Genomic DNA, 19,632 nt, shown 5'->3' on the forward strand with positions numbered 1-19,632 from the left:
AATAATCTCGGGCCTTGGCCGTTCTCTTTCCCCGTCTACAGTTGAAAGAGGCGTTTTTGTGAAATCTCCTCGTCTCCCCACCTCGCTCGCCGTCGATCCGTGGATTCCTCCGCCTCCGGCAGCCGCTCCGGCGGCGGGAGGTTGGGGAATCCACGGATCTAGGGCTGTAGATAGTGTAGGGGTAGGTGTGGTGTCGTCCGGTGGCGTCTTGAAGGCGGAGATGTTGTCGGTTTGTTTGCAGGTGGCGGTCGTCCCCTTTGACGGCGCCGCTCCGTGGAGTTCTGCTGTGGACCTGCTGCCTCCGGCGTGCTCGCAGCTCGGTGGAGCTGGCGTGCGCGTCTTCCCCCTGCCGGTGCCCGTGGGACGGCGGATCCGGCTCCCGCAGATCTAGTGGAAGATGGTGATGGTTCGGTACGACGACAATGGCGGCCACCGGGGTAGGTCCTATGGACCAGTGCTCGGAGGCTTCCCGCTCGCTGGGGTCTGCTCTCAATCCAAGGCTTCAAGGAGAGTAGCTGCGATGGCGCGCCATTGACAGCTTCGCGTCGCCGACGTGGTCGTCTTGTAGAAGGGTGGTTTTACTTTTTTGTTCTTTATGTGGTCCTTTCTGTAATGTTGCCGAATTAATATCAGCATCTTTTATTTGCAAAAAAAATAGATAGTTCGGCCCTAAAACTCGAAAAGTAGATAAACATTGATGGTGGAGGGGAGTTCACTCCTAGTCATCAACGTCGGAGCTGTTGAGGTTGTTCCAAAAGTCCCAGTCTAACTCGGAGGAGGAGCCCGACAAGGTTTCGATGGTAGAGGGGCCAGCCTCAGTCGCCTTTGTTGCAGCCCTCTTCCTCCTTCTTCTTGGTAATCTCCCTCGTTGCGAAGTACTTGAACTCAACCTGAATGAGCTCGGGGTGATCACGGAGAATCTTCGCCATTGCCTCCTCGTCGGCCTCGTGCTCCCTAATCTACAAGAAGGCGCGGAGATTCTCCTTCTCCTTCTCGCGGGTGACCATGTGCACCTGGGGAGAGAGGAACTCGATCTCCTTGAGGCTATCCATGCCAGGGAAGTTCACCTCGGCGTGAGGCCGGCGGAACATCCACTCGTCGAAGTCGTAGGTGCTCGCGCTGAGCTCCGGCGACGAGAATGTGACGAGCCACCAGCAGACACCGTCTAAGGCTATCTATGTGGCGAAACATCCGGTGTACCGACGCCACATGCCGTGAAAACCCGTCGAAGACCTACAATGATGGGGCGGCGACATCCCGAGGTGGAGGGGTGGCAAATCAGCCGAGAGTCTGCGAGGCGAGGCGGGGGAACCGCTCGGCAGGCTTTGGCTGCGGCGTGACACCACATTGGTCATGAGTCTGCGCGAGAGGCGGGGGAACCCCGTGGAGGGCTTCGGCAGTGGTGCAACAGCGTGGTGGTGAATTAACTAGGAATCCATGTGACCTAGTGGGGAATGGCGTGGAGGGCTTCGGTGGCGGTGGATCTAGTGGGTTCGCGGCGGTCAGGTGCCAGGGACGACGGGGGGAGGGGCGAGCGCGTGTGGTGAGGTATGAGGAAAAGACGCGGAGGCAATTTTGGTGTGACCATTGGGCTACGCGCCACGTCCGGAACAAATATACATCGCCACTTTTGGTGGTGTATATTTGGGTCACTTAGTCCAATATATACATGAGGATGTGAACAATTTCCATTACCAAATGGGTCAAGGTTATCTATTGAAAGGTATTTTTGGTCGTAAAAGCGGTTTCACATCACCAAGTTGATTTTGCATCTGTTAGAGATGCTTTTAGATCATTCTGAGGATAATCTTTTGTACCTATCGGCGCACCCAAACCCTATCCACCCACCAAATTTTGCCTTTTTAAATATTTTGTGTCCATTGTTATCTTTTTTTGAAGATGAAACCATTATATATAAACGCAAGCAAGCCGTCTCATTAAAAACCTTCCAGTCCCCTTCGGTACCCTGGTAAGGAAAAGAGTGCGTGAAAAATTTGCTGCACCAAGAGACACAGAAATGGTTACATCAGGAGGCGAGAGAACCTAAGAAACTAGAGGACACCTCGACCTCACAGGATTACAATCCTCCAAGACTAGATCCTCCAGGGAAGTAGGGCATGAGCCATGCAATAAACCTACTTCGCCCTCTTTGCCTAAGTGTGCTAAACCGTGAGCTACCCTATTACTCACACGGTCCACTTTTGAGATGCAGATATGCCTGAAAATATGCAGTAATTCATGTCCTTCTTTGTAGAGACACCAGCAAGGAGACTTGTCCTGACATCCATCATTTAACACATGTACCACCCGTAGACAGTCAGACTCGACGATGCCTTTATCACATGGAACGTTGGACAAATGTTTCATCCCCTCCAGGCATGCTAAAATTTCAGCCTCTTAAGCACTTGAGCAATATGGGATGTGCTTCCATTCTGACAGTATAACACGGCCATGTTGATCTCCGATGACAACACCCAGACCAACTCTCCCTGTTTTAGCGTCCCATCCCGCGTCGACATTGGCTTTAACTGAATGTTCTGCTGGGTTTGCCCACTTAGAGATAAGCGATCCCTCAGGATCAGGTTGTGGTACTTGCAGAAATGCTGATTTGCCTTTAACGTCCAGGACCGGCCTTGTGCATGAGACAAAGGTTTCAAAGTATTTCTTCAGGTAGGGAACAGAAGCAGCAACAGACGCCTTCCCATCACCGTGTACTATATTGTTGCGATGGTGCCAAACCCTCCATAGAAGAAAAATGATGCGAGATCTATCAACATCGGCCACATTGATGAGAAGGTTCAGAAAGCACTCATCCCCAGTATCACGGAAGGCTGATTCTGCCGGTAAATTCCACCAATCTCGCATTCCATGACGTAACGCCACAGCCAAGGTACAACTGACGAGGGCATGATGGATATCCTCCTTACCACAGCCGCAGATGGCACAGACTGGATCCACAGAAGTAATACGATGATTCAGATTGGTTCTTACAGTAAGGGAATTGGTCGCTGCTTTCCAAGCAAAGATCCTTAGCTTTTGTGGCACATTTGCCTTCCAAATGATGTTCCAAACTTGGCGATCTCCATTTGGAGCACTACTAGATTGACATGTACTCAGGGCAGATAACACTGGCTCAATTCCAAGTCTGTACGCCGACCGCACAGAGAACATGCCATTTGCCTCTGGCGACCATGCGATGAAATCGTCGCACGGACGAGCATGGAGCTTTAGTGCGAGGATGGCCTCAGCATCATCTGGCAAACAGCATTGTCGGAACAGCGCTTCGTCCCACACATGCAATAATGGGTCAATAAGGTCAGAAACCCAGCGGCAGCGTGCATGTCCGTTCCTACCTTGAAGCTTAAGAGCACCAGGTCGCGGAAGCCAACTATCACGGAATATCTTCACGCTGGTTCCAGACCCAATCCTCCATATGGATCCCTTCTTTAACAGTTCAAGGCCATGCATAATCCCTCTCCAAGTAGGCGATGTATTTTGAACAAAAGCAGTATCTAGAAGGTTAGCTGCCGGGAAGTATTTTGCTTTAAGCAATCTAGAACACAGGCTGTTCGGAAATTGCACTAGACGCCAAGCTTGTCTGGCCAGTAAAGCTTGGTTGAATATTTTTAGATCACGGAAGCCAACTCCACCCTGATATTTAGGCCGGGCAAGCTTGTCCCAGGCCATCCAATGCATTTTCCTCTTATTTTCTTCATCCCCACCAGAAATCTCAGATAATTTTTGATAATTCATCAATAAGACCAATAGGAAACTGAAAAACCCCCATAGCATATGTTGGCAAAGATTGCAGTACGGACTTGATCAAGATTTCCTTTGCGCCACTAGACATATACCTCTCCGCCCAACTATCAGCATGTTTAACAAACTTCTCTTTTGTAGTCTTTAGCTTCCCCTTTTTAATTATGCCTTCAGGAACTGGCAAGCCCAAATATTTCTCTTCAAAACTCTCTGTTTCATACTTCAGGATGTCCTTTATATCGTTTGCACCTGAGGAGAACAATGGTCACCATACATGATGGAGCATTTTCCAAGACTTACCAATTGACTTGTGTTGCGCTCATAGCGATCCAAGATAGACTTGATCACTAACGCCTGATCTACCGACCCCTCAAAGAAAAGAAGGCTATCATCTACGAAGAGCAAATGAGATATCCCAGGTGCGCGTCGGCAAATATGTAACTCATGGAGCGCCCCATCCTCAATCTCCTTTCGGATCAAGCAAGAAAGACCATCTGCCACAAACAAGAAAAGGTACGGCGACAGGGGGTCACCTTGGCGCAGCCCTCGGGTAGGAGAGAAGGGGTCCAACAGATGTCCGTTAAAGCGAATGGTGTAGCGTATGGTGGTAACACATGCCATAACCCACCGTATCCATTGACTATGAAATCCCAGTTTCGCTAAAACCCTCTCCAAAAATCTCCAATCAACCTGATCATACGCTTTTGCCATATATAGCTTGTAAGCACAAAATTTCGATCTTGCAACTGACCCAGTCTGAATAGCATGGATACACTCAAACTCTACAAGGGCATTGTTAGTGATAAGCCTGCCAGGAATAAAGGCACTCTGCATAGGAGAGATGATGTCCTGAAGAAGAGGTCGCAAGCGGTTAACCAGACACTTCGAGACCACTTTAAAGATGACATTGCAGAGGCTTATTGGCCTATAATCTTTAAGCTCCAGAGGATCATTATTTTTTGGTATCAGAACAATTGCTGTATCATTAACCTCTTCAGGCATAATTCCTTCAGCAAAAAATCGCTGGACTGCAGCAACAACATCATGACGCAAGAGGTCCCAATTACGCTGTAGGAACCGAGCAGGAAAGCCATCCGGCCCTGGGGCTTTAAGGGGCCCGATCTGAAATAAGGCATCACTGATCTCCTTCTCAGAAAAAGGTGCACACAAGGTTTCATTCATATGGTCATCTACGCATTCCTGCATGAGATTTGTAACGATCTCATATCAGTGTCTTCTTCACGGGTGAAGAGGTTTTGGAAGAAATCCCTAGCCATTCCTTCCATCTCACGGGTATCCGACGTCCAGGAGCCATCTCCTCTCCTCAATTTCCTAATTCTATTCTTTTTGTGTCTAGTAGAAGCTTTACGATGGAAATATTTAGTATTTCGGACTCCCTCGTGAAGCCATGCAATGCGCGATCGCTGCATCCAATGAATTTCCTCCCTATAGAGTAGTTCATCCATCTCCTTCAATAATCGGTCCTTTTCCATCTTGCTCACCTCATCCGCGCATTGTTGCAGGGAGTCAAGTCGAGTCCTCATGCGCTCAATCTCTTTTGGAACTGATTTGAAATGATTTCCCTTCCAGCCGTATAGACCTGACATAACACCCCTAAGGGCTTCATTAACATCTCCCAGATTTTGGATGGGCACACGCCGGGACCAAGCCTCCTCAACCGCAGCTGGCAAGGATGGCTCCCTCTCCCAGATCACCTCATATCGGCGTTGGGGTCTCTCAGGTCTGGCATCAGTGGGTTGATCAACAGAGAGCATTAGAGGGCAGTGATCAGACCGCGAAGAGGCAAGATGATTCAACCTGTAATCTGGAAGGAGGGGCTAGCAACAGCTCGGTCAAGCCGGACTTTTACATTTCGTTATCCCTTCTGTTTATTATCCCAAGTCCACGGAGTGCCAACAAAACCAATGTCGTACAGATCACAATGCGATAATACGTCTCGTAAGTCCATCATTAGCCTCTCGGACCGCTTAGAACGAGAAAAATGCTCATCTTGCCACATAGCCTCATTGAAGTCCCCCATCATCAACCACGGTTCCGTCGATTTCAACTTGATTCTCCTTAATAAAGTCCACATATGATGCCTCTCACATATGATGCCTCTCATTGTTATCTATTTCTTGCCCACTTGTCATCAAAAGCACATAAATAAATTGCATAATTTAAAGACATAGTTCACAAAATAAAATTTAAATTACACGTATGAATCTGATAATTGAAAGATATGGTCCACACAATCAAATGGGTATATTGGTTTTATCGGCGGTTTCACATGTGCTCAACCAAATTAATTTGGAGTTTTCTTGAGTAGCACGGTGAAAAATATGGCGGTGCAGGAGGTTTGCTTCAATCTCCTATCGTGCATGCTCTAGCACAATCAAAGGCCTTGAAAAGTCCCACCCTGCAGCTATCACTTCTACATTGTGTTCAAACTTCATATTCTTACAGGGTGCTGAAAGAAAGCCCGACGAGCTTGCTGGACATCAGTTGCCCGCTCCACATCCTTCGTATAAGCTTCTTGTTCTGCTATATAACTGTAGGGATTCGTAGCATAGAAAATAAAAAAATTCCTACCGTAAGAACGAATAACAAGCCAAGATCTAATCTAGTAGATGGTAGCAACAAGATGAGATCAACATACCCTCGAAGATCGCTAAGCTTTAACGAGATAAATCTCGTGGATGATGTAGTCGATCACTTGCCGCTCTCAGGAGCGAATAGAAGATCTCGACGGTCCCAAACTTGAAATATGACTTCCCTTATTTGAATCTTATTATCCAAACCATTCCGGAATTCGTCGTGATGTCCTGGATCTCATCCGAGACTCCGAACAATATTCCAACTCCATTCCATATTCCATATCTACTTAAAATGACATAAAACCTTAACTGTGTCACCATACGGTTCACGAACTATGTAGACATGATCGAGACATTTCTCCAATCAATAACTAATAGCAGGACCTGGAGATCCATAATGGGCTCCCACATAATCAACGATGACTTCGTGATCGAAAGAACCATTAACATACGATACCTATTCCCTTTGTCTCGCGATACTTTACTTATCCGAGGTTCGATCGTTGGGATCTCCATACCTAGTTCAACCTTGTTACCGATAAGTACTCTTTACTCGTACCGTGATATGACATCCCTTGTGAGCTAGTCACATGCTTGCAAGCTAATTGGAAAACAATCCACCGAGAGGGCCCAGAGTATATCTATCCGTTATTTGGATGGACAAATCCCACTATTGATCCACGCGCTTCAATCTATACTTTCCGAATAATTAGTGCCACCTTTATAGCAACCCATTTACGAAGTAGTGTTTGATGTCATCAAAGCATCCATCTGGTGCAGGTGATTAACATGATCTCATGGTCGAAGGATTATGTTACTATGTATCTTAAAGCTTGTAGCAAAACGAACTAAATGACTTGATCATATGCTACGCTTACTATGGGTGTGTGTCCATCGCATCATTCATCTAATGATATAATCTTGTCATTAATAACATCCAATGTTCATGATCATGAAACCATGATCATCTATTAATCTATAAGCTAATTTTACAAGAGGCTTACTAAAGACTCTTTTATGTTTACAAAACACACAAAAATTAATATTTCCGGTTAATACAATTATAGCATGTGATGTAAACATAAATCATGAACGCAAGATATAACAATAACCATTTTATTATTTCCTCTTGGACATATCTCCAACAATAAAAAAATTATTTTTGATTCTAGGGTTCAGAGAAAGGATTTGCAAATGTGGACAGTACATACAACTTGATAGATACTATCTGCAAGGTAGTATCCTTTTTTGTTGGCGTGATTGTTGATCTCAATGTTGCACTCGAGTGTCTTACCTTCTACAAGCCTGGAAAAATCCGGAGAGCGTTGCAACACGTTCATATCATTTTGAGAACCTTCGGTACCGAAGAAAGAGGGGCAAATCCAAACATCTTGAGATGCCACAGCTTCAAGAATAACTATGCAACCTTCAACATGCCCTTTGTACTACCCTTCCAAGCAAAAAAGACATGCATGAAATTGATGCTTTCAAGCATTCAAAGAAAGCCACTTGAATTGCTAATAGCCATGAGCCTAGTTGTGTCCTCAACATTTTACATTCTCGAGTAGTGCTCGCCAAACACTGACACCACCGCTTTGCAAAACATGTGCATTGCTTCAAGAAACGTGGATTCACCCATACGAATATGCTCATCAACAAGATCGCTGTCAACTCCATATGCAAACATCCGAGCTGCAGTAGTGCATTTCTGAATGGAAGAAAAACGGCAGAGCTTGCAGGGGCTAGGTAGAGCTCCAGGGTACTTCTGTACCATAGTTTTTGTCGTGGTTGCAGTTTAAAAATGAACTACAGTTTATACAAGAATTATGAAACGGAGGAAATACAGTTCTCTTCCTAATTAAATTGCTTCCTTAAGACCTTGGAAGTGTTCAAAATGGCCTAAATTTGACACAGACAATAGTAATACTCCCTCCATCCATAAAGAAATGTTATACATTTATCTAAATTTAGATTAAAATATTAGCTGACAAAATTGTATGTAGGGGAAAGCAGGTGGCCAGTTGCTGGCGGTTCCCATGAAGGAGACGGAGCCATGCATGCGACAAGGCTTTGCTTGCTTAACCGTGTCGTTCTAGAGCGCACAGTGTCGGCAGCTAGCTTTTCTCACTCCCCAGGCCCAAAACTGTTCCTTTTTGCACATCTGGCCCTGGTGTGAAACGCGCGATTCCAACTCCCCCGGTTCAACTCGAACTCAAAGTCCACCGGAGTAGGTGAAGATGATGATGCAATCTAATCATCTTTAATTAATGGCATACTAGCTGTACTATAATCATGGCCGATGTACACCGTGAGCGCTTTTCCTCCTATAAATACCTGCTGCCCGCGTTCGATCGTCTCATCCAGAAAACAAGCTCAAGGCACTATCTACCCAGCTACCTAGCCAACGCACCACACTGTGATTACATCATGGCAGCGCGCGCCGTTGTGCTCTTCTCGCTCGTCCTCGCGCTGGTCATCGCCGGCAGCGCGTCGGCGCAGCTGTCGACGGGCTTCTACTCTTACTCGTGCCCGGACATGCTCACCGCCGTGCGGTCGGCGCTGCACCCGGCGATCGCCAGGGAGCGGCGCGTGGGCGCCTCCATCGTCCGCCTCTTCTTCCACGACTGCTTCGTGCAGGGCTGCGACGCATCGCTGCTGCTGGACGACGCGCCGGGCATGCAGGGCGAGAAGAACGCCGCGCCCAACAAGAACTCGGCCAGAGGGTTTGAGGTCATCGACGCCGTCAAGGCCGCCGTCGAGAGGGCATGCCCTGGCGTCGTCTCCTGCGCCGACGTGCTCGCCGTCGCCGCCGAGGAGAGCGTCGTCTTTGTAAGTACAGACACACGTCGACCCATATATACGTGCACTTAGAACTGAAGCTAACTAGCTGTGACATCTGTACGTGCAGCTGGGTGGTCCGAGCTGGGAGGTGAAGATGGGGCGGAGGGACTCCACCACGGCGAGCTTCAGCGGCGCCAACAACGACATCCCCCCGCCGACTTCGGGGCTTGCCAACCTCACCTCCCTCTTCGCCGCCAAGGGGCTCTCCCAGAAGGACATGGTCGCGCTCTCAGGTATGCGCAAATGCACGTTCTACAGATTAATCGCCAATCGAACTTAAGCTTTTCCAAGAAAATAAATACAAGTACAGTATAACTAATTAACATCGACCGATCCACAAACTGTTAAATTTCTAAGTGGATTAGGTAGCTTTTGAAGTTGAAACAGCAGCTGGTATCAAACCAGCGGGACTGATAGCTAACTTTTGACTGCAAAGCTCAAAACGTCTGCATAAGACGTTTCACCGGGTTAAACAAAGATGGTACAGTAGTTTACAGGTGATAAGTTCCAAAGTTGGTGACTAATTACCATTGACCTTGCCTGTTCCAGGAGCACACACGATCGGCCTAGCGCGCTGCACCAACTTCAGGGACCACATCTACAACGACACCGACATCGACGCCGGCTTCGCGAAAAGCCGCCAATCAAACTGCCCTCGCGCCACCGGCTCCGGCGATAACAACCTGGCGCCACTGGACCTGCAGACCCCGACCGTCTTTGAGAACGCCTACTACAAGAACCTCGTTCAGAAGAGGGCCCTCCTACACTCAGACCAGGAGCTCTTCAACGGTGGCGCCGCCGATGCGCAGGTCCGGTCATACGTCAGCAGCCAGGAAGCCTTCTTCAAGGACTTCGTGGTGGGAATGATCAAGATGGGTGATGTTGCCCCGCTGACAGGGTCCAGTGGGCAGATCAGGAAGAACTGCAGGAGGATGAACTAAAACACTCGTCACATTCTCCACTTTATGCGCAACAACTGTGGAATCCCTAGAATATAGGATGTGTTTGATTGATCCCATGTCTGCAAGCAGCTCGTAAAACTCAGTAGCCCCCTCTTTCAATTCCGATGCTGCAATTGTGAAACCAGTGTATGACGTTCACACAGTATGTACTGCATGTGTAACGTTCTCTAATCTAATCTATATATTTATGCATTCAGTGAACTTTAATCATCGATCAAGCCCTCCTAGCGCTATAGACTCCGAGATCCTCGTTGTTTTCCAACTTCATTTTCCTAACGAACTGCCAGTTTGTCTTATTTTAGTTGGCACAGGCGCACAGCCAAACCCTACCTGCTAACTAGCTAGGTGAACAATCAAGTAAGAGCAATAGTAGATGTCGTTGTCTAACTCACAAGCCACAAAATCTACAAATATGCATTGTATAGTGGTGGCCCCAGCTGAAAGCTACGTTGTGAAGCATTGACAAATAAGTCAAGGTGCATAAGATATGGGTGTGACTAGTTTCAGTCGACCCAGAATTGTTTGATATCATTCTCATAACTGATATGCAATTTAAAAATGGCCAAATTATCTAATAGTTTGTTGTGAGCGAAAGCATCATACCCTCTGAACCCTCCTCCGCCCCCTCTCGCCCCCCGAGGGCGACGGGGCGCCCCAGCCGCCGGCCGCCTCATACCTCCTCCGCCCCTCCTTCCGTCGCCGCCGCCGGTAGGGGTCGGCGCACGAAGCCCAGGCGACGCCGGCGGCGGACCTTCCTCTCCCGCGTCACAGAGGAGGGGGCGGGCCCCTTCTTCCTCCATGGCGGAGGGGCATCATCGGGAGGTCTGGTCCGGCGTGGGTTCCCGTGACGGCCGCAGCGGGCGCCAGCGGCGGCTCAACTCTGACTCTCGGCGCCCCGTCTCAGATGGGTTCAGCTAGGACTATGGGTTCGAGTGGGCCGGGCTTGACTGTGTAAGACTTACTGATGGTGGCGGTGGTGGTTGCCTCCGGCGGTGGACTATGGCGGCGACAGAAGTGCAGGGGGACGGGCTGATTGGGTCAAAACCCTAGGTTGCTTCTCATTGCCCTCTCCGTGATCCCATCTACCTATGGTGGAGGGCCGGCTGGCTGCAGGGCATTTCCAAGGAGTGGGTGATCTACGCCTGGTGTCTCTGTGTTGCTTCGGCTAGGCTGGGATGGTCGGCGGCGTTGGGGCATGACCTGAATAAAGGTGGTGGTCCTAGGGTTGCTCTTGTGCGAAGATGAAGACCTGCCTGAGGCATGTCCTTCTTGATATGGCCAGGGTGTTCAGTTCCGGAAGGCACCACCGGCGAATGTAACATTGCACATATTGTCTGGAGTTTGCTGGACAGGGTGGTATTCGTTCGTGCGCACCCATGCATTTATTTCGACCGTTTGGTTTCGGAGGGAGCGGCGAAGCTCTGTTCTTTCTTGCCATCTAGCGACATTTTGATCCAGGGTGAAGTCAGAGGTGGAGAATATCATGATGGCTGGACTTAGAGTACTAGCAATTGAGGTCTAAGTCTATGCGTTATTGAGGAAATTGCTTGGTGCCCAGGGCTTGCAGCAGTATGAAAGTGGGGCGGAAGCACAGGTGAAATTCCGTACCTTGCCTTTCAGGATGAAAATCCAAGGTATGACCTTCATTGGTTGTGCCTGGCAATGACCTTGTTGAAGACATTGTTTTAAAAGCACGGACTATCTTCAGGGTGAAAGCCTAAGATCTTTGATCAGGTGACCACGACACTGGTGCACCGTTCCCTTCTTGGAGGCGTCGCTTTTGAAGAGCCTGAAGTTCAGGTGTTATCCTAGTGGTGGTTGTATTGTTGTTGCTAGAGCTGGAATGTTGTGGCGAGACTTTTATTTCTTAGTTTATTTTTTATTTTTTGGTTGTGTGCATCCCCAATGCCATTAGGGCATTGCGTTCTTGCAGAGGTTGGGTGTAATTGGTATGCTCTGATATACATATATTCCCTTTATCGAAAAAATGCAATTTAAAAATTCTAGTTGCAACTCAGCTCGACATACATTTGAAAAATCCTAATTGCAACTAAAAATTCTTCATTACAACCCTAATTACAACTAAAAAACATAGTTGCAACTCAGAATTGCAACTCATATCATGCTAAAATTGTGATGCAAGTCAGTTGGCACTAGTAGTAAATGAGAGCTTTCGTTCGGAGCTGCCCGGGGCATTAGTCCTGGTCACGTTACGAACTCGGACTAATGTGAGCATTAGTCCCGCTTCGAATGGCTAGGATGCCAAAAAGTTTTAGTCTCGGTTCGTAACGGGACCTTTAATCCTGGTTGGAGACATCAACCAGGACTAAAGGAGTTGCGCCATGCTCCGCCGAAGCGAGCCTCTTTAGTCTTGGTTGGTGTCTCGAATCGGGACTAAATGTATACCCTTTAGTCCCGGTTGGAGACACCAACCCAGACTAAAGTTTCCTGGGGTTTTTGGGCTCCACACCACCCCCTAGTGGATCGTCTTTTTTAGCTTTGTAAAATACAAAAGAAAATGATAGAAAATTTAAATTAAAAATCCTTTTATATGTAGGTAGCCTAGGTGATCCAGTTATTATGAAAAATACTAAACATGAATTTTGACTTATTTTCCAAAAAATGGTATTTTCGATAAAATGGCAATATCTTTTGCATATGAACTCGAAAAAATGTTTAATATATAAAAATGTATCTACACGAAAAGTTACATCCAAATTCACCCGGGATTACCCAGTTAGCCAATTTTTAGATTCTCGAACTACCAAAGGGAAATTTAAAAAAAATTAGGTTTTAGGTTTTGCAAAAAAAAGAATTTTAAAAGTTAAAAAATTATTACATAATTATTTTGTTTATTAAAAGAATTATCTGAAATTGAAACAATAAATAAGTGTGACATCGTGTGCAACAGGTTAATAGGATTGATATGGTACTAATATCAATAACATGCGCGCAAGCACATGGAAGCGGGACGGGATCGGAAAGTTTGACCATGCGTAAGTAATTTGACTAGAGATTAAATGTAGTTAGAGACTAAACTGGTCAAATAAATAAAATAATAGAAATTCTAGAAAAAATAATAGGAAAAAGATTAGAAACAAAATTTTATGAAAATAAATCACCGTGGAGGCCGTTAGTCCGAGTTGGTGTTACAAACTGGGACTAAATGTCATCCGCTCTGGTGCGCGCCCGCATCCCACGTGGAGGGCCTTTAGTCCTAGTTCGTAACATAACTGGAACTAAAGAGGAGGGGGGGGCTTAGTCCCGATTCCGTAGTCCCTGCCGGAAATCGGGACTAAAGGCCCTTACCAACCGAGACTAAGCCCCTTGTTCCACTAGTGTGGTTCTGGTTGACTAAGAATTAAGTTTGTTCTTAGCTAACTAAGAACTAGCAATTCTGATAAGATATTATTATTATTCTCTGGTAAAAATATCTGATGCCGTAAGGTGTCGAGTTGCTGGCAAGCCTAGGCAAGGACGCTAAGTTTGCCCTATAGTAGACTTGATTTTTTTTTGTTCCAAGTACATGTTGGAATTTGCTGGTAGGATTTAAACCATAGTCAATTCTAATTCTGAATTTCTCATTAGTCCATTCATGCATGGCAAGGGATGGGACTAAGCTTTGATTCCACATTCCAAGTTGAGAGAGAGAGAGAGAGAGAGTTGAGCCTCCTTATATAGGAGGGTGTTTCACGGGAGTGGTGTTTTGGAACATAGGAGCATATGCTTCCTCTATTTTAAAATGCATTTTACACATATTTTGAATTTTAAAAAATTGAAACAAAAAAGTTTGCACATACATTCTTCATGTGCTACGCGCTTATAAAGTTGTTTCATAAAAAAATGACTTGTCATGTAACATGTGTAAATAAGATAAAACTCAGTGATAAAAATAATGCTTTTCGCAAGATAAGTTTTCTTGTTTTTACATAGATCATAAAAAAAATATTGGTTTTTCTTGAAACTTGACGACCTCACATATATTATGGAGATGTACATGTAAACAATTTTGTCAAAAAAATTCAACACTTCAAAATATGATTTTTTTGGTAGAGAAAGCATACGCACCCGGGAGCCGAATTCAATTTCCGGGTCTTTTACTAGATAGTAAGGTGTGAGAAGAGACGTTGCCCTGGCCAACGATGCCCACCTTGCTGCGACGTAGGTTGCAGAAATGAGAAAAGCAGGTCTCTGGAACCCACCTCTCATAGACCTATACGAGAGAGGGGCTATCAGGTTTTTGGAGAACTCTCTAGCGGGATTACATGCAACACAACGTCATTCGACGATGACTTCCCCAATGGCGATTTCTTTCCGGACGTCAACAACCTTTTCAGCGACATTGAGATGGGTGTCAACATCGATGTGAACACTGACATTGCTCAGGGTGCACCATACATTATCATATGTTTTCTCTTTCAAATCTTGCTACAATTTATTGTTCTTGCATTTGGAGTACATGTGATCGGTTTATCATGTTTAAGTGTAATTTTTCATCAGTTTGCTAGTCTACATGATTAGTTCCGTAGTGTTCATATAATCGTGCTTTATAAGTTATTTATTTGGATTAAATCATATGGTAGTTTTGTTATATTTTAAAAATTGAAAAAACTAATTATAGGAAAGTAAATTCAAGTGGCCTTGCCGTGTCTACAAGGCCGCCTCCTTTTGATGGTATGCACTATTAGAGATGGCGCACGATAGTTCTGTGTTTCAGAACCTAAACTGCTACAATGCCACTCGTGGCAAACCTCACGGAGAGCTTTTTGTTGCACATCAGGAAGCTTTTCAGAAAGCTGATACCATATTTATGCTGATCCTTTTCAGTGTTCTTGGGGACAACATTGTTGATCCGTATATATCATTCTATAATGGAAAGGATGTGTGGGATGCGCTCGGGGCAAAGTTTGCGGTCTCGAACGCATAGGTAGTGAATTGTATGTTATGGTCTTATGAAGAAATACTATGACTACAAGATGGTTGATAAGAGCTCCTTCATTGAGCAAGCTCACGAGATACAATCAATTTTCAAAGAACTTGAACAATTGAAATATACCTTACCAAACAAGTTTGTTTTCTGGGGCATTGTTGCCAAGCATCATCCCTTGTGGAGGAATTTTGCTAGTTCTCTAAATCATAAGAAACAAGAGATTTCCGTTATGGGTCTTATTGGATCTCTTCACGAGGAAGAAAAGACGAGAGCAAAGGACGCGCATGCTCGAGGATTTGAGGAAAGTTATATTGCCAATTTGATACACAAGAAAACATCCAACCCAGCACTTTTCAGAACAACAACAAATCTACAGACAAAGAGAAGCTTTATGGCAAAAAAAAAGTAATCACACTGAACCAACTTCAATGAGAATAATGATGAGAATAAAAGGGCTTGCCACGTTTTTCATGATACTGATCATTGGTCTCCTAGCCTCCCTTATCGCTATGACAAGCGACAACATATTTTCCCTAATATCCTTTTGGAATGTCATCCTCTTGAATGCTAGATAGATACAGGAGCCAATAGGCACGCATATTATGATATTTTCATGTACTCTTCTTATCAGGTCGTAAGGACTTTTTCTATTCACGATGTTCACATGTGAATCTAGATGTCACTTCAAGGAAGACCGTACAACTGAAGAATGTGGGGTATAATGTTGCTATTATGTTTATACACGCATGGCTGAATTTATGGGATGCTCGACAAAGCTGACCCCAACAAGGTTGTAGAAAATACAATTATGAAGATGGAGAGTCAACCTATGCCCCTGGAAACATTAGCAAAAATATGGTTCATGCTTTCTTTATTCTTCAACAAATATATTTATTCCATCAAGGTGCTAAATTTGCATACAACGGACACATGACATAAAATATAAGTTTTACTTGTTGGCTAGCTTTGTATATATTGTATGCTCCTAATTGTTGTCTACTGATTTTATAATATTGTCTACTTGTGATGTTATCATATGAAAATTGACCAAATGGTAGATGAATGCTTGTTATGTTACGAAGTTTTTGGGTAAATATGCGTGTATCTGCTTGTTATAATGCTGCAGGGATTTATATTTGAGAAGTTTAAATTTGAATGTCGGTATCGATTTCTCACACGATTAAACTAATGAAGCATATGCAATGGTTTCAACATACACCAACGATTAACCACATAAATCGTTTGTGACATCGTATCCATACGCACACGCAATTTTGGAAATAGTCCTTTCCAATGACATAGGTAAGACGCTTCGCTATATCAAACTGTGTGCATACCGGCGAGGGGGGGGTGATGTCTACTCACGCTTCTTTTCCTGTAGACAGTGTTGGGCCTCCAAGAGCAAAGGTTTGTAGAACAGCAGCAAGTTTTCCCTTAAGTGGATCACCCAAGGTTTATCGAACTCAGGGAGGAAGATGTCAAAGATATCCCTCTCAAGCAACCCTGCGATCACAATGCAAGAAGTCTCTTGTGTCCCCAACACACCTAATACACTTCTCAGATGTATAGGTGCACTAGTTCGGCGAAGAGATAGTGAGATGCAAGTAATATGGATGTATATGAGTGGTAATCTGAATAAAATATGGCAGCGAGTAAACATGCAGTGGAACAGTAAACAAACAGTGACAACGGCGCCAGAAAATGCTTGCTGGCGTGCAGTTGACGTGGGAGATAGGAATCTTTGTGGTGTAGCTTTTCTATTCGGGAACAAGGCCTAGGGATCATACTTTCACTAGTGGACACTCTCAACATTGATCACATAATAAAACCACTCTACACTCTCTTGTTGGATGATGAACACCACTAATTGTGTAGGGCTACAAGAGCACCTCAATGCCGGAGTTAACAAGCTCCACAACATTCGATGTTCATATTTAAATAACCTTAGAGTGCATGATAGACCAACCCAATTATACCAAGTACTAACATAGCATGCGCACTGTCACCATCATACTATGAAAGGAGGAATAGATCACATCAATACCTTCATAGTAATAGTTAACTTCATAATCTACAAGAGATCACAATCATAAACTACGCCAAGTACTACATGATGCACACACTGTCACCATTACATCATGGAGGAGGAATAGAGTACTTTAATAACATCACTAGAGTAGCACATAGATTAATAGTGATACAAAACTCATATGAATCTCAATCATGTAAGGCAGCTCATGAGATCATTGTATTGAAGTACATGGGAGAGAGATTAACCACATAGCTACCGGTACAGCCCTTAGCCTTGAGGGAGAACTACTCCCTCCTCATGGGAGACAGCAGCGGTGATGAAGATGGCGGTGGTGTCGATGGAGATGCCTTCCGGGGGCACTTCCCCGTCCCGGCGGCGTGCCGGAACAGAGACTTTTGTCCCCCAGATCTTGGCTTCGCGATGGAGGCGGCTCTGGAAGGTTTCTCGTACCGTGGCTTTTTCGTCTCGAAGATTTAGGTCAGGGGGCTTCTTATAGGCGAAGATGCGGAGTCGGAAGGGCTACGGAGCCGCCACACAATAGGGGGCGCGGCCAAGAGGGGGCCGCGCCGGGCACACGTGTGGGCCCCCTGTGGCTCTCCTCTGGTCCCTCTCGGGTGTTCTGGAAGCTTCGTGGAATTATAAGATGCTGGGCGTTGATTTCGTCCAATTCCGAGAATATTTCCTTACTAGGATTTCTGAAACCAAAAACAACAGAAAACAGGAACTGGCACTTCGGCATCTTGTCAATAGGTTAGTTCCGGAAAATGCATAAATATGACATAAAGTGTGTATAAAACATTTAGGTATTGTTATAAAACAAGCATGGAACATAAGAAATTATCGATACGTTGAAGACGTATCAGCATCCCCAAGCTTAGTTCGTACTCGTCCTCGAGTAGGTAAACGATAACAAAGATAATTTCTGAAGTGACATGCCATCATAATCTTGATCAATACTATTGTAAGCACATGTAATGAACGCAGCGATCCAAAGCATTGGTAAAGATAATGAGTAAACAACTGAATCATATAGCAAAGACTTTTCATGAATAGTACTTTCAAGACAAGCATCAATAAGTCTTGCATAAGAGTTAACTCATAAAGCAATAAATTCATAGTAAAGGCATTGAAGCAACACAAAGGAAGATTAAGTTTCAGCGGTTGCTTTCAGCTTGTAACATGTATATCTCATGGATACTTGTCAACATAAAGTAATATGATGAATGCAAATATGCAAGTATGTAAGGATCAATGCACAGTTAACACAAGTGTTTGCTTCTTGAGGTGGAAGGAAATAGGTAAACTGACTCAACATAAAAGTAGAAGAATGGCCTTCGACGAGGGAAGCATCGATTGCTATATTTGTGCTAGAGCTTTTATTTTGAAAACAAGAATTTTTTTTGTCAACTGTAGTAATAAAGCATATGTGTTATGTAAATTATATCCTACAAGTTGCAAGCCTCATGCATAGTATACCAATAGTGCTCGCACCTTGTCCTAATTAGCTCGGATTACCTGGATTATCACCGCAATACATATGTTTTAACAAAGTATCACAAAGGGGTACCTCTATGTCGCCTGTACAAAGGTCTAAGGAGAAAGCTCGCATTGGATTTCTCGCTTTTGATTATTCTCAACTTAGACATCCATACCGGGACAACATAGACAACAGATAATGGACTCCTCTTTAATGCTTAACCATTCAACAACAAATAATATTCTCATAAGAGATTGAGGATTGTTGTCCAAAACTGAAACTTCCACCATGGATCATGGCTTTAGTTAGCGGCCCAATGTTCTTCTCTAACAATATGCATGCTCAAACCATTCAACTCATGGTAAATCGCCCTTACTTCAGACAAGACGAACATGCATAGCAACTCACATGATATTCAACAAAGGTAGTTGATGGCGTCCCCAGGAACATGGTTATCGCATAACAAGCAACTTAATAAGAAATAAGATACATAACTACATATTCAATACCACAATAACTTTTAGGCTATTTGTCCCATGAGCTATATATTGCAAAGACAAAGAATAGAAATTTAAAGGTAGCATTCAAGCAATTTACTTTGGAATGGTAGAGAAATACCATGTAGCAGGTAGGTATGGTGGACACAAATGGCATAGTTTTTGGCTCAAGGATTTTGGATGCATGAGAAGTAATCCCTCTCAATACAAGGCTTAGGCTAGCAAGGTTGTTTGAAGCAAACACAAGTATGAACCGGTACAGAAAAACTTACATAAAAACATATTGCAAGCATTATAAGACTCTACACTATCTTCCTTGTTGTTCAAACCCTTACTAGAAAATATCTAGACCTTAGAGAGACCAATCATGCAAACCAAATTTTAGCAAGCTCTATGTATTTCTTCATTAATAGGTGCAAAGTATATGATGCAAGAGCTTAAACATGAGCACAACAATTGCCAAGTATCAAATTATTCAAGACATTATACCAATTACCACATGTAGCTTTTTCTGTTTCCAACCATATAGCAATGAAC

General features: G+C 44.7%; 2 protein-coding genes across 2 annotated transcripts; one reads left to right on the forward strand and one right to left on the reverse strand.

Moving 5' to 3' along the window:
- Positions 1–959: 959 nt before the first annotated feature.
- On the reverse strand, positions 960–6,279 carry LOC139839180 (uncharacterized). Its single transcript, XM_071829228.1, has 6 exons — positions 6,224–6,279; positions 5,262–5,502; positions 4,293–4,959; positions 3,855–4,008; positions 2,485–3,553; positions 960–1,175 (listed from the first exon to the last, which is right to left on the reverse strand). Exons 1-6 carry the CDS (start codon positions 6,277–6,279, stop codon positions 960–962), a joined length of 2,403 nt encoding a protein of 800 aa, XP_071685329.1.
- A 2,354-nt stretch (positions 6,280–8,633) lies between these two features.
- Positions 8,634–10,369, forward strand: LOC127294333 (peroxidase 4). The gene is made up of 3 exons (XM_051324132.1): positions 8,634–9,185; positions 9,265–9,430; positions 9,747–10,369. The coding sequence occupies exons 1-3, from the start codon at positions 8,649–8,651 to the stop codon at positions 10,136–10,138; spliced, it is 1,095 nt and encodes a 364-aa protein (XP_051180092.1). The 5' UTR covers positions 8,634–8,648; the 3' UTR covers positions 10,139–10,369.
- Positions 10,370–19,632: the final 9,263 nt, after the last annotated feature.

Source organism: Lolium perenne, chromosome 4 (assembly GCF_019359855.2).
Source record: "Lolium perenne isolate Kyuss_39 chromosome 4, Kyuss_2.0, whole genome shotgun sequence".
Taxonomy (NCBI): domain Eukaryota; kingdom Viridiplantae; phylum Streptophyta; class Magnoliopsida; order Poales; family Poaceae; genus Lolium; species Lolium perenne.